General features: G+C 38.5%; 1 protein-coding gene across 1 annotated transcript in view; it reads right to left on the bottom strand.

Annotated features, from left to right (window-relative positions):
- LOC137389742 (mediator of RNA polymerase II transcription subunit 13-like) overlaps positions 1-13216 on the bottom strand; it is a 41681-nt gene that overhangs the window by 5700 nt on the left and 22765 nt on the right. The window contains exons 11-23 of the mRNA XM_068075827.1: positions 10697-10971; positions 10127-10321; positions 9760-10030; positions 8898-9076; positions 7855-8075; positions 7416-7577; positions 5782-5965; positions 5067-5229; positions 4791-4962; positions 4342-4588; positions 3331-3549; positions 2941-3230; positions 507-797 (exon numbers count right to left, since the gene is read on the bottom strand). Coding sequence (XP_067931928.1) covers positions 507-797; positions 2941-3230; positions 3331-3549; positions 4342-4588; positions 4791-4962; positions 5067-5229; positions 5782-5965; positions 7416-7577; positions 7855-8075; positions 8898-9076; positions 9760-10030; positions 10127-10321; positions 10697-10971 — 2869 coding nt within the window. The remainder of the gene's footprint in view (positions 1-506; positions 798-2940; positions 3231-3330; positions 3550-4341; positions 4589-4790; positions 4963-5066; positions 5230-5781; positions 5966-7415; positions 7578-7854; positions 8076-8897; positions 9077-9759; positions 10031-10126; positions 10322-10696; positions 10972-13216) is intronic.

Raw genomic sequence — 13216 nt, 5'->3', positions numbered from 1 at the left:
TAGATGATATCGCAAAAAAAATTGCTATGGCTTAGTTGTTGTTATCTATAGATGATAGTGATGTTGATGATGAATTATGTGATACTAACTGATTTTGCTGATTATTTTGAGTCAGAAAATGACGATGAACGTGTACTCGATGGATATGATTGGTACTAAAAACATTTTTAGAATATCTCAAGATCGTAAGAGTTTTTATGGCTTCAGTCCTAAAAATATGAAGTTTTTCTACTTGGTGACATTTGCACGTGTTGTTGATTAGACTTGTTTTCCAGCGTTTCACAAATATCATTTGATTATGAGAAGATTTAGATATTTAATAAAAGTTTCAAAATGTCCTACTTTTTGGCAAATTGTCCAGACACACATTGGTTCAAAGGGTCAAAGAAAATGACCATTTTTGTTGTGTAGAGCTAGGTAGGTGTAGGTACACTAGAGGGTTGTGGAGAGGCACATACTGCTACACGGCTTTACTGCAACGAAGAAAAATATTAATGTTAACTCACCTCTCCATTGTCCCTAACAACAGAAGCAAGCAGCCATCGTTGGTCCTCAGAGAGGCAGTAGGCACAAAAGAGCACGCGTGACTTGTCCTCCAAACCATGAGCGTCAGAGAAGAGTGGGTTACGTTTAGGAGCTAGCACATAGGGAGGTGTGTGAATGGGAGGCACTTCATCACCTGACAGCCCAGACAAGTCAGCTGCTGGCCCGAAACCAGTCATCGTAGGACCAAGATAGTTAGGCTTCTGTTTCCTAGCCACCTTTGAGTAGACCGAAAAGGCCATGCTTCTCAACACCTACATAACAGTATAGATAACAATGTATAACCTATATAACGACATATATAAAAACTTAAAACCATACATAACAGTATATATATAAAAATTTACAACCTATATAACAGTAGAGTGAAACCTCGATTCTCGAATGCTTCGGTTCTCGACCAAAGATGTTGAGATTTGTTCGTCTCAGATCTCAAATATAAATTCGGTTTTCGACCAAACAGGAGCATGCGCATTAGAATTGAAACAGCTCCGGAAATAGCATGGAAACATTAGTTAATAAACGGATAAGCATTTTACACTTCATAAATTCTTTACAAAAAGGAAGGAACCATTTGGACGACGTTTCCTCTACCGAAGAGATTAGCTAGGGAGATAACCCCTCCAGTTGAGCTACCCTAAATTGTTTTGGAGGAGGCTCCTCCTTCAAGGATGTGAAGTAAACGTGCCATTGCCGTGTATAGTTTTTTCCTATGATTTTGATGTAGCTGATCTGTTGCATTTTTTGCTGCTTCATTATAAATTTCTGCAACTTTTGGTATTGCATCTTTACCTTTAATGTTTTTGGTGTTTTAAGAGCAAAACATACGAAATGTTTACTTTTCTTTTTCCATCATAAATAGAAAACCTTTTATTAAAATTAAACACGATCTAAATCTATCCATTTTTATTTATAGTATGCGGTATACAGTGCAGTTTATGGTGTAAAATGTTGAAACAATATTTTACCGAAGTTGTTTTCTCGCCGTGGAACGGATTAAAATCTACATACATTTATTCTAATGGGAACAATTGTTTCAGATCTCGAACAACTCGGTTTTCGAACAACCTTCTGGAACGGATTATGTTCGAGAATCGGGGTTGCATTGTATATATATCACAATGTACCACCTATATCGCAACATACCTAAAAGTGTAAAACCTACATAACAATATATATAATTATGATGTACAACCTACATAACAAAGCCGTCTTTAGTACAGGAGTTGGCTTCAGAGATGAAAAGGGTTAATTAGTTCAACTACGAATGCATGTAACTATTTGTATTACTGAAATTAGGAGAAATTCAACATACGGAAAACTGGGTTAGAGTTACCCATCATATTATACAGAAAACTGGGTTAGAGTTACCCATCATATTATACTGAAAACTGGGTTAGAGTTACCCATCATATTATACAGAAAACTGGGTTAGAGTTACCCATCATATTATACTGAAAACTGGGTTAGAGTTACCCATCATATTATACTGAAAACTGGGTTAGAGTTACCCATCATATTATACTGATAACTGGGCTCGAGTTACCCATCATATTAAAAGTGAATCAACTGCTAAAGTTTAAAAGTCCACTATTTTATTGTAATTTCTCATGAGAGTAATTTAACACCAAAAAGGAAACAACTGTTTTGATAAAGAAATAAAAACCAGGGCAACAAGTATAGCCTTCGCCGTGGCACCCACTTTCTATTTAGCGCGGTCAAAAACTAAAGGCATAACGATGTCAACATCGTATTTTTCTAAAGTACCAATCAAGTTGTATGACTGGGACAGATGGTAAATGTGTAGAGAGTAAACTATAAGCAGGAAGCATACAAAGCTTTCACAACACTCTACAACCACAATCTTTACTCTTACATGTTATCAAGCCAAATAAACAAATACACCGCAGTGTATCCATGCATGGAATCAGGTTAACGCTAGCACATTTTTTATATGGAGCTGTCAGTGCCATTGGAAAAGCTAAAATGTCAGAACTATAAGTCTTAACAACCTGTAGTGTTCAAACATAATATCATCTGTTTTGTGTAATGATCAATTGGATCAAACTATTAAAAGAAAGGAGAGATGTCCGCGTCATATAAGCGAAACTCACTGAAGATAGTAAAAGTTGTTGAAATGATGTTCAAAGGAATTACCAATAATATGTTTGTACGAACACCAATAAATATATTAAGATCGTCTTCAGTGGTTACAAATTTAAAAAAATAAATCCTACTCTTTAGGCTCCATTTTTTGCCCATATTTATGAGGCCAATGTAAGCCGCATACATATATGCAACATCTACCACCCTTTTCCTAGTAAAGGCTCGTCTTAGATAATAAAGAAACTAGCCAAACACTGCTATCACCACTTATTTTCATCGGCCATTATGCACCTGCTGATCGGGCGACTCTCTGGTAGCAGCTAGCACCGAGTGAAGGGGCACTATTTCCAGGTAACACCGTCTCCTTAGCTTATCAGGTAGATTCTCAAGCAGTTCGTGAAAGCACATGATTAAAGCCAAGGTGCTCGCTGCCTCGTCACTTTCAGCACTACTGCCCTCCTTGTCTCCGCATCCCCTCACTCCAGTCGCAAATGGGTTGACAAGGTAGATAACTACGCTTGTGCATGTATTGTCACGTGTTTTTGGTCTACAGTCTTTGTATCGGGTGTCCGTCAAGATATCTACACAAACCAACATCAAAGTGTTAAACCGATTGCGAGTCAAACAAATTTCATCAAGATAATTGAACAGCTTTGGGGTCAGAAGATATTTCTTGCTCACCTTTGATGTTGGGCTCTTCTCTGGTGGGCGAGCCAAAGACACTAGCTGCAGAAGTGGAAGATGCTGGCTGACTAGGTTTGGTGAATTCATGGCCTCCAGACTGAGATGCAGCGGGGAGTGGCGAGGTTATATCTGGACTTTTGTTAGACAGTAGCGGCGCCAACTGATGCTTGCAAACCTTAGCTAGTAACCTTACTTGCTGGGCAATAGGCAGGGAATCTACAAAATACATGAAATCTGAGTTGGTAATGTGAAAGGGATCTAAAGCTGATATTGACAAAAACAATGAAACTAATTCGTACTCTCCTACCCAATAGCATCGCTGCAATACCTTCAACCTAAGAGCATCTCACCCATCTTGTGAAACCAATCATACTCTCCCCAATAACATCGCTGCAATACTTTCAACCTAAGAGCATCTCACCCATCTTGTGAAACCAATCGTACTCTCCCACCCAATAACATCGCTGCATAACCTTCAACCTAACAGCATCTCACCCATCTTGTGAAACCAATTGTACTCTCCCACCCAATAACATCGCTGCAATACCTTCAACCTAAGAGCATCTCACCCATCTTGTGAAACCAATCGTACTCTCCCACCCAATAACATTGCTGCATAACCTTCAACCTAACAGCATCTCACCCATCTTGTGAAACCAATCGTACTCTCCCACCCAATAACATCGCTGCAATACCTTCAACCTAAGAGCATCTCACCCATCTTGTGAAACCAATCGTACTCCCCCCAATAACATCGTTGCATAACCTTCAACCTAAGAGCATCTCACCCATCTTGTGAAACCAATCGTACTCCCCCCCCCCAATAACATCGCTGCAATACCTTCAACCTAAGAGCATCTCACCCATCTTGTGAAACCAATCGTACTCCCCACCCAATAACATCGCTGCATAACCTTCAACCTAAGAGCATCTCACCCATCTTGTGAAACCAATCGTACTCCCCCCCAATAATATCGCTGCAATACCTTCAACCTAAGAGCATCTTACCTATTTTGTGAAACCAATCGCTGATTGGCTTATCAGCAAAGGCTGCGGCATGAGACCTTCCAACGCTTAGTAAGCCATCCTTCTGGCCCTGGTATGGCATGTGCCTGCCAAGCAAGCACTGGCCATAGACAAGGCTGAGCTCGTGGAAGAATTTCTTCGAACATTTGTTTATGAGTTCATTGTCAGGGGCAACGACGACGTATGAGATGTTTCTCTCTCCACCGTACGGCTTCAGCAAAAGTTTGTCCTGTAAAATTGAGTTACTCGTGCAAAACTGACTATCGCTGATAAAAAAGTCAACTACAATCAATAGTCGATACTAAACATAAATATGCTTCAGCTGTCCAGCTGAGCAACTCTTTTTCTGGTAGCTACTTGTACTGCAGAGAGGGAAAATGAACTGAGTAGCTCTTTCTTTTCGACTATGGAAAGAAGAAAAAATAGCTCACCCAGTATTGGAGTGCAAAGGGTGACTGCCTCAACCAATCATCCTCGTGTCCGACTAGGAAGACAGGTATAGGTTGCGGTTCGAGCAACTCGTCTGTACTCCTTCCTGCCAGCTTGAAGAAGGCACTCCAAGTCATCGGACCCGTTACCTTTATGGCATTAGGGTCCCACAAACTGAAAATATAAACACCAATATATTTTCCTGACCCACAGACGAATAATCAGCATACGAGTGTAACGAAGCACTTGCATGAGCTGCCATTGCAATACGATCTCACCTCGTCGTTCTTTTCTTTTGAACTGCGTCTTGCAGGGCAGGCTGGAGTGATCGTAGCAGTTGTATAATATCCAAGGAAGGAACAGGGTCCTTGGCAGCTCTTTCCAAAGACCACCTGCTCCAGCACTGAGATTGTGATTGGTGTCTGTTGAGGCTCATTGCATCTACAAGATACAGACACAAACTTCCACTTATGAAAATGCTGGAAACCAAACTCATCGATCATACACCATAACAAAAGCGTCTCATCATCTGGACTAAATCGTTGCTTTTAGACTATTACTGCATCTGTCGTTTACATGTGAGCAGCAGACCCAACTGATTACTAAATAAAATTATAGCCATTCCATTATGATGATTTCTGTGTACAAGCATAAACATGGTACATAAAGACTTTCAAGATACATTGATATATTGGCACCTATGATTTTTGGGGGAACGGCATAAATTCCATAATATAGCTTTGTAAAAAAAAAGACAAGCCCAGCAATGTGACTCTATAGTTTATAATTTCTCAGTTCTCAATAGCAGTCCAGTTTACAGTTTACATAATTTAAACTGTAATACCTTAGCTTCGAATACATAACTTACTTGTTCGGAAAAACAGGCAATGGTGACATATGGTATGGCCATAGCAGAAACAATACAAAAGCTAACCACCTCCTAACCAGTAGAGAACTGAAAGGCTAAAATTGATTCTAGCATTATAACTCTACCCTGTATGTACTGTCCCGTGTTGAGTGCGGCCATTATCACGGCACAGACGTCTTGTCGCTCAAACTCGACTTTCTTTTCGCTGTTCGAGACGACAGCGTTGCTGAAGTTAGTATAGCGGGTGAGAAGGGAAGGAGAAGAGGGTAGAAACTGCTCCTGAAGTGATTGTAGCAGTATCCTGTTCACCTGTAAACAGCAATGAGCATAATGAACAGAAAAGAAGAGACACAGAGCTCATCTCGATATTTGAATCTGTTGAAGGGAGCGGTAATTGGGCCACATATACTAACATTCCATATACACGTATGTGAGCACATTCACAGAGGAAGGGGTTATTTCTTATCTGCAGGCAAAAGATAATCTTAAAGTAAATAATACTAGAGTTACCAGATCCAGATATCACTGTCAACACAGATACACAGATTCTCTTAACCCAAAATTGGTAACCGTCTCTTAGACCACCAACGTTAACAAATATAACAACTGCATGTTTTCATCACACAGATATAAATATCCAATGACTTCTAATCCTGTTCAAGTCTTATTCATAGTTGAACAACACAGCTGAGAATTTTATGGATCAGTCTCTTGTTTTAGCGAGGATCGAATGTGTTGCATTTTCTCTTTGCAGCCGTAAACTTCTTACAACCAATCACACGCTAAGAATGTGATGCAGTACCTCTATTTACCAGCGTTGTGGAATTAAATCAAGCTGACGATACCCAGCCTTCGGTTGTATAGATATTTCAATATTTCATTCGTGTCTACTGTTATATTATACATTGAACTTTGAAGTTTAAAGCAAGATTATGTTTCTGCAGACTATTTACTCGGTACAATAGCTCTGCACAGGGGGTCCTCGACTTACAACATTGATCTGTTCTTATGAAGTGGTGTAACTCACATTTCAGTGCAAGTCAGAACATCCTGAATAAATTACTCTGTACTCTTATTAATATATAATTTCACATCCATGATGGCCTTTCTTTTCCTTGATCCATTACCACTAGACGAATCTACCTTGCGCTCGATTGCCATAATGAAGGTCAAAAAATCTCAAACAGGCGACGGCGAGAACCAACAGGCACAACCATAATGGCGTATCCATGAAACTGAGTGAGGCAGTGTTGCTGTCTTTTTCCGCCACAAGCGGAACTAGGTATAGTCATCCCCTGCGCAGTGGATACTAGTGGATACTAGTGGATACTATTGGATACTAGCTCACAGTTGTTTCTTATCGCTCATGTTGTAAGAGGCACTAAATATTATTTGAGATATTTTCATGGAGGACATTTGTAACCTCGTAACTGTGTAAGTTGAGACCGTTGTAACCCAAGGACCCCTTGTATAAATCCATATTGGGTCAGTTGTTAGTGACAATCAGTGAATCGGATCAGTATCTGGATAAACTGGCAATTTAAATCGTCATATCTCTCATCTAAATCTTCCAAGACATTCAAGTGACAGACAAGGTCTGCCTACATTTACTAAAGATTCGATGCTCACAGAAATGCTAACAACTTTTAAATTGTACAATCGAGCTCGCTGATGTTTTCGACATCACATCATTTAAAAAAAATCTGGTCATATCAATCTTAAATAGTTTCTGACTGCTATAACCTCATGCCTGACTCACCTCATGGAGTCCCTTTCCCGCCAGTGGCTTCAGCCTCAGCTTGTCAAATCTGTCATCTCTGTGGTTCATTATGTCACATTCATCATCATAGAACAAACCAGAACAGTAGCCATAATGCCTGTTGCTGACTGCACTGAAGCCGCAGGAGCATTTGTACTGGGCCTGTAAAAGCCGTACAGATCGTACAAACAATAAGTCTCTGAGCATCTAGGTAAGCAATCCCTCTACAGTACCATAGAGGTTATGGTGCTAAAAAGGATGTGTGGACAGCAATTCCCGTTTGACAAGCATAATTTTTTATTGTTACAGTTGTACTGAATAGAGAACCTGTGCGGCACATTGGAGCTAAATGCACACGAGGTTTAGATAAACGCAAAATTTTTAAGGTTCAAACAAATTTGAAACATTGTCGTCTGCTTAGAGTAGCTATAAAACAAACCTCATATTTTTCTCTTGGCAAGTAGAGACCAAGGTCATTGCCGAGAATATTCATGTTGCACACACAGAGGTTGCAGCTCTCAAAGTTCTGGTCCTTATAAAGGTTGAGCATGCTGTCTGATAAAGTCATGTTCACCAGTAGTGCCTGAGCCTCGGGTAATGACTGCGCGTTGAATGTGGAAGCAACTCCATGTGTGGAAGGATTCTCTACCGATGACAACCCTGCAAGTGTAGATCACAATGATGCACCCAACAATTGAAACGGTTTTTCAGCACCTTAGTGACAATCAAGGTTAATTTCGATGTAACTTCGGAGAACACAATTGCTGGGAGATTAACAATCATAAAGGTAAGGACAATGTACTCGAGTTCAAATGGGAAAATTGTTTGACACCGCCGACTACGGACTGCCAACTACGGACTGCCGACTACGGACTACAGACTACGAACTGTTGGCCTATTTGCCTTGGAGCAACAAACAGCATGATTATCCAGAATTAATATGTAAACTCCACTTGAAAATATATAGACTTGATCACAAATGATGTTTAGTGACTTGAATGGCGGCAGTTGGTCTGATTTGGGTAATACACTATAATAGTGACAATGATTTCATATACATGGCACTGATCCGATTGGAACTTGCTAATATCTGATTTGAGCTCTAGCAATTTGCGAACAATACAAAGGTAAGCTGTCAGATTCAATGTCTTCAATATGAACTAAAGAATCAGAGCCAAACATTTGACCTGGAAATAATATACTAAGGTCAGTGTTGACCACATCACTATGGGCGAAGTGCTTTGCAAACCAGTATGGAATGCACAACATTTCCCAACAATAACTCGCTGTTGAACCAACAGGGAATTCTATATACACACAGATGCCTAGTCCACACAGAAACCCACGAATAAATGCACAAACTTTTGAATATCTTTAAATCCATAAGTCAAACCGCACTAAATACTATGTGAAACTAACCTTTATGGTACAAAAAATAATATTTGATGCAAATACTTCCTTTAATATGACAGATTGGCTTACCCGCAACACTTTTGGGTGGCAGAGAGAGAACAGACCCAGGAGATTGAAGGATATCATGAGGTCCACTGCCAAGTGGTGTACGACCGGGAGGATAGAAAACTGGAGAGGTGGATGAATTAACACTTGAGGGCTGTGCAAGTGTGGACGGGAGATTCTCAGCCGGAACGACAGGTACAAGGCTGAAATATATGTGCAACAAAGAACATGAGGATACATATACCTAGCAACTCATTCTTTAAACTACACAGTGAAAAGTATAGTTAATACCAGAGCAAATTATAGCAACTGTCAATAATCACACACTATTACCTTGGCAATTTTGTTGGTTACTATATATATATCAGTAATATATCAATATATATATATATTACTGATATATAATAGCTGATATAAAACTTATATTAATATATTAGTATATCAGCGGAATGCTATGCCAAATCTACCATTTACATGCATTTAGTATTTTCTTTTCCAACAAAATTTTCCCACTGGATACCTTGAGGCGAGAAATAATTCATCATCGCCAAGTAGCTATAACCCATAAGCATTACGCCTTAGGGTATTGTCATGACAATTACCAACTTACAATAGTATAGTGCGTAAAATAGGACAAGGATATGCATTTTGCAAACGATGACCCATGTTTCATAGTATGATCAATGGAGTCGAAGTGAATCGCAAAACCAAGAGAATGTCAAGGGTGAACTGTTGAAATGTCAAGGTTTATATAAGATAAAACACCAGCTTTATTATACCAAGTCATGACAAAATTATTGCAATGTTAACTTTCTTCAAAAATTGAAATACTTGAAAAACTTGAAATTCTAACATGTCAATCATAGAGCAGGTAGCAAGTCCTAACCTTGAAGGTTTAGCCCAAGGATTATAGGAACACTCAGGAGGGAGGGAGAGCGTCTCAACAGTACTGGGCAGGTCCAAAGGCTGATACTCAGAGACTGACAAATACTTGGCCATGTTCGCAGTCCGGTAGATGGCAGCAGTTGGCTCCGGTATATCTACATTGTCACTTGTATCTTGGTGACTCACATGGAGGTGGTCAGTGGGGGAGAGGGCTGTGTTGTGATTATCGTGCGAAGGAGGCGTTGGGTAGATCATGCATAAGTCAGCAGCGCCTAAACCAATACATGCAACCGATGAAACGAGTGTTGCTGTACCCACAAAACTACTTCCTGATAGCAACCGATCAATGACCAATATTACAAACTCACTGACTGGGCCGACAGCATGAGCGCTTGCCATGCTTTTACCACCAGAAGAGGCCGCTGTTGGCTGAGATAGAGAGGAATTGTTGCCAGCTGTGGCTCCCATGCGCTCCTTGACACCCTCATCATCAAACTCAAAGATATTGTCGAGATCACTGAGGTGGGGCTTGAGATCGTCAGAGGTCATCAAACCAGACATAACTAAAACAAAGAGGAGAAAGACTAATTAAAACACACTTTTCACATTAACATTTTTGCTTGCATGCTTATGCGGTACGACTTCATTTTATTAAGATTCAAATACCTTAATTAGGATGTATTTAAAAGGAAATTATGCAAAGCCCTCCTTGATGGTTAAACCATTACAAGTAGCATACATCCACATACGTGACAGTAGAATGGTTGTTGCATACAAATTCTTCATGTTACATACCCTATCAGCACCTAAACAGAGAATTGGCATGGCTGATGTATATGTTTTCTAATTTATTGAGCTTGGTTTTACTCTCAGATAGGAATCCACAAACGAAACTGGTGACATCTTGAAAGCTGTAAAACTCATAGTTTGCGACTTACCTGGCTCATTTGCTTCTGCAATCTCAGGCTTGACAAGCAAAACTGGGCTGGCACCAGGGTCAGACTTATTCGTTGACAGGAAGTAGGTGGCGGTGACTGACTGTTCAGCCTTGATCTTGACCTTAGTATTAGCTAAAGGATGATCAAGGTACTCGTATGCCTCCGGTTTCACATCATTCTCCAGCTTCACATACTCATCTGGCTTCACATTTACCTCTGACTTCACATTTCCCCCAACCTCAGGTTTAAATTTCTTTTTCAATGGAAGCTCGAGCCTGAAGGAGAGAGTTACAAAATGTACCGTGTCATAGTAGACATACGAATCTACTTGGATACTTATTTGGATAATGGTTCTATATTTTCATTATCATTCATTTATATTTGCACACCTATCAAATCTAATTGATAATAACTTCCAAAGCAGTTGTCATCGTTTCAAACTGACACTTCTAAAAGCGTTATGACAGCAGATATTCAAAGCCACAATTTGACTTGGAAATAACTTGTATGCTTCGGCAGAATTATCTAAATGAAGCTGCCCTAACTAAAGATTCCCACCTCGATAGAGTCATTGTAAACTATGATATGTCCTCGTCACAATATGCTCCATCCAAAATTTTCGAAGTCAAATATTTTCGCTTTAGCCAATCACACAAAAGACCTGGCCAACATGCTCCCCGTGAAACCTTTCTCTGGTGTGTGACATGACACAAGGATGCAGGTTTTCCCTTACAAGTTGGCACTGAGTGTTGCCAAGTACGATTTTGCCTAGTATAAGATCATTACAGTTAAAAAAAGAAGTTCTATAAATTCATAATAAAATTGTAATACTGTCGAATTAGTATTTGACAAAAAAATACATGAGTGTAAGTAACATTTTTTACAGATATTGAAAAGCATTAACCCATTCAGTACTAATTAGTTATCGGTTGACTGTCCCCCAAGCCTAATTAATTTTTCAGTAGCCTTATAATTAAAATGGAGCTACACGAAATTGAGTATAACTACAGTACTTTTCATAATAATCTTGATTTGTTTTTTGCAGCTTAACTGAAACATTCCAGGCTACAATTTGATATAAATATCTCTGTAGCTTTACAAATTCTACTAACTACAATTTCTAATACTTCAGCGAAAAATATTTTTGATCAAAGAGAACTTTTATGTTTCACAGCAGCTATCAAGCAGTTTTTTGGTGGTGACATTGTTGAACTATGTTAGATTAATAGGGAGCTTTACCAGCAGCAAATCAAAAAAAGATTTCTCAATTCCAAGTAATAGAACAGGTGTTACAAGCTTCTAACTAACACTACGTCACTGACAGTTTTATCAATTACATAATCGAACAGCTTGGTAATTTATATTGAAATGCATTGCAGAGGTTATTATGGATATATTATGCATAAAACAAGATAATAAGTTACCAGCTAACAGACAATCACCAGCAAGGAAAATATATGTAAAAATAAAGTAAAATAAACTGTAAAAAATGCAGTAAAAATGAAGATGCTTGAAAAAGGAACATTTTTTACATGTATATGTATAAAAATATATATATATAAAAATATATAAAAATGTATTCATAAAAAATGACGAGACATTGAGAGTTATTTGATGCCAACTACCCATGCACATTTGCTCCCATTATAAATTGATTGATGCAGTATTTTCTTGGCTTTGGTAGTTCTTGTAGTTCTACAAGAAAATCATAAAATTATTATTTATTATAGGATAATCAAGTGATGAGTTCTAAAAATCGATAAAAATCTAAATTTTATTTGATTGAAAATGTTATAATCATGTATCATAAAAAAATCCATATATTACACTGTTAGAGTATAGTTTGTTCGAAATTCACAACAAAAGTTTCGGCTTTTTATCGTTTTTTTTTCAATAAAATTCTATATACAGTCACATAAAACTTACCTTCTTCCATGAATAAGTTCTCAATTTTTTCTTGAACATTAATTTTGTTGCTATTTTCTTCCTCTGAGCTGATTACCACATCTGATTCACTTAAGAAGTTTGCCATCGTCCTAATAAACTTTTTCCAAAACGGCGATCAACAAATTTTCAGAACAGTAAATATCTATCACGCAATTTGTTAGTTAAAAATCTATTGTCCAATCACATATTTGGTATCAAAATGATGCCCAGGCTCTTAAACTTCGTTTGGTGAATAAATAAAACCGATGTAACTAAACAGCTAATCAATAGAGTGAATCAAAATTTAACCCGGAGAATCCAGGATCAGGCCCTAGGAGAACACAACTCTTCCCGTAATAACCGGGAACAGGCCTGAATGGGTTTATTGTCCTTCTTCACGCTACTGAAAAGAACTCGTTTAATTTAAGAATGCTCCAAACATCTACACTTATTCGAGTTGAAGGATGGTAAAGTCCTGCAGCCTTGAAACTACTTATTTTTAATGTTTCGTTATTGATATATAAACATAGATCTACACTTTATTTAAGAATTTCCTCTCATAATCATACACTTAACATACTCGTAATCATACAC

The sequence above is a fragment of the Watersipora subatra genome, chromosome 3, assembly GCF_963576615.1.
Source record: "Watersipora subatra chromosome 3, tzWatSuba1.1, whole genome shotgun sequence".
Classification (NCBI taxonomy): Eukaryota; Metazoa; Bryozoa; class Gymnolaemata; order Cheilostomatida; family Watersiporidae; genus Watersipora; species Watersipora subatra.
This window is presented reverse-complemented; position numbering and strand designations above follow the sequence as displayed.